Raw genomic sequence first — 759 nt, forward strand, 5'->3', positions numbered from 1 at the left:
TCCAGCTCTTCTTCCAGCCCCATGGGGATCCAGACAAGGGAAGAGAGCTCAGACAGCGCCGAGGAGAATGAGAGACGTAAGCAGAAACAACCAAAGAGGGTGCCTGTGTTGCCCAGCTTTGTCTGGGGAAGCAGTTGTATTTATAGATGTTTCTGTCCCTAGGTTTAGAGATTCACTTAGACGGTTCGGAAAAGGAAAAGCCAGTGATGTTACTGAATCATTTCACTTCGAGCTCTGCCAGACCCACGGCTCAGGTCTTACCAGTGCAAAACGATGCAGGCTCCAATCCGTCCGGCCACCACGCTCTGCCAATGCAAATGATGTCAGCGGCCTCTACTCATATCACCCCCATTCGGATGCTAAATTCAGTGCATAAATCAGACCGTGGCAATGCAGACATGAAGCTGCTTTCATCGTCTATGCATTCGCTTTTATCTTTAGAAGAAAGAAATAAAGTTTCTCCTGGACCTAGGGGCAGCATAAAAATGGAAAAGAGCTTTGGAAATACGGTGGTGGATGTAATGTCTGCATCTTCTCCCCACCAGCCCTTGCAAGTGCTGTCAGGGGCTGCTGAGAACAGCTCACCCACATCTACTATTAACTTTGGTCCTCGAACCAAAGTCGTACATGCTTCGACTCTGGACAGAGTGATAAAAACAGCTCAGCAGCCAGGATTAATAGTAGAAACGAGTACTGCTGCCACTGTAACATCCAGCACAGTCTTCCACGTGGCTCGTCCACCCATCCAACTCCTGGTGT

At 48.9% G+C, this 759-nt stretch overlaps 1 protein-coding gene across 1 annotated transcript in view; it reads left to right on the plus strand.

Moving 5' to 3' along the window:
• The window catches only part of ZCCHC14 (zinc finger, CCHC domain containing 14), a 54,911-nt gene that overhangs the window by 47,907 nt on the left and 6,245 nt on the right, over window positions 1-759 (plus strand). The window contains 2 exon segments of the mRNA XM_009323043.1: window positions 1-76; window positions 163-759. The exon segment at window positions 1-76 is cut by the window's left edge and continues 80 nt beyond it; the exon segment at window positions 163-759 is cut by the window's right edge and continues 713 nt beyond it. Of these exon segments, the coding sequence (XP_009321318.1) occupies window positions 1-76; window positions 163-759 (673 nt within the window).

The sequence above is a fragment of the Pygoscelis adeliae genome, unplaced genomic scaffold, assembly GCF_000699105.1.
Source record: "Pygoscelis adeliae isolate BGI_AS28 unplaced genomic scaffold, ASM69910v1 Scaffold414, whole genome shotgun sequence".
Taxonomy (NCBI): Eukaryota; Metazoa; Chordata; class Aves; order Sphenisciformes; family Spheniscidae; genus Pygoscelis; species Pygoscelis adeliae.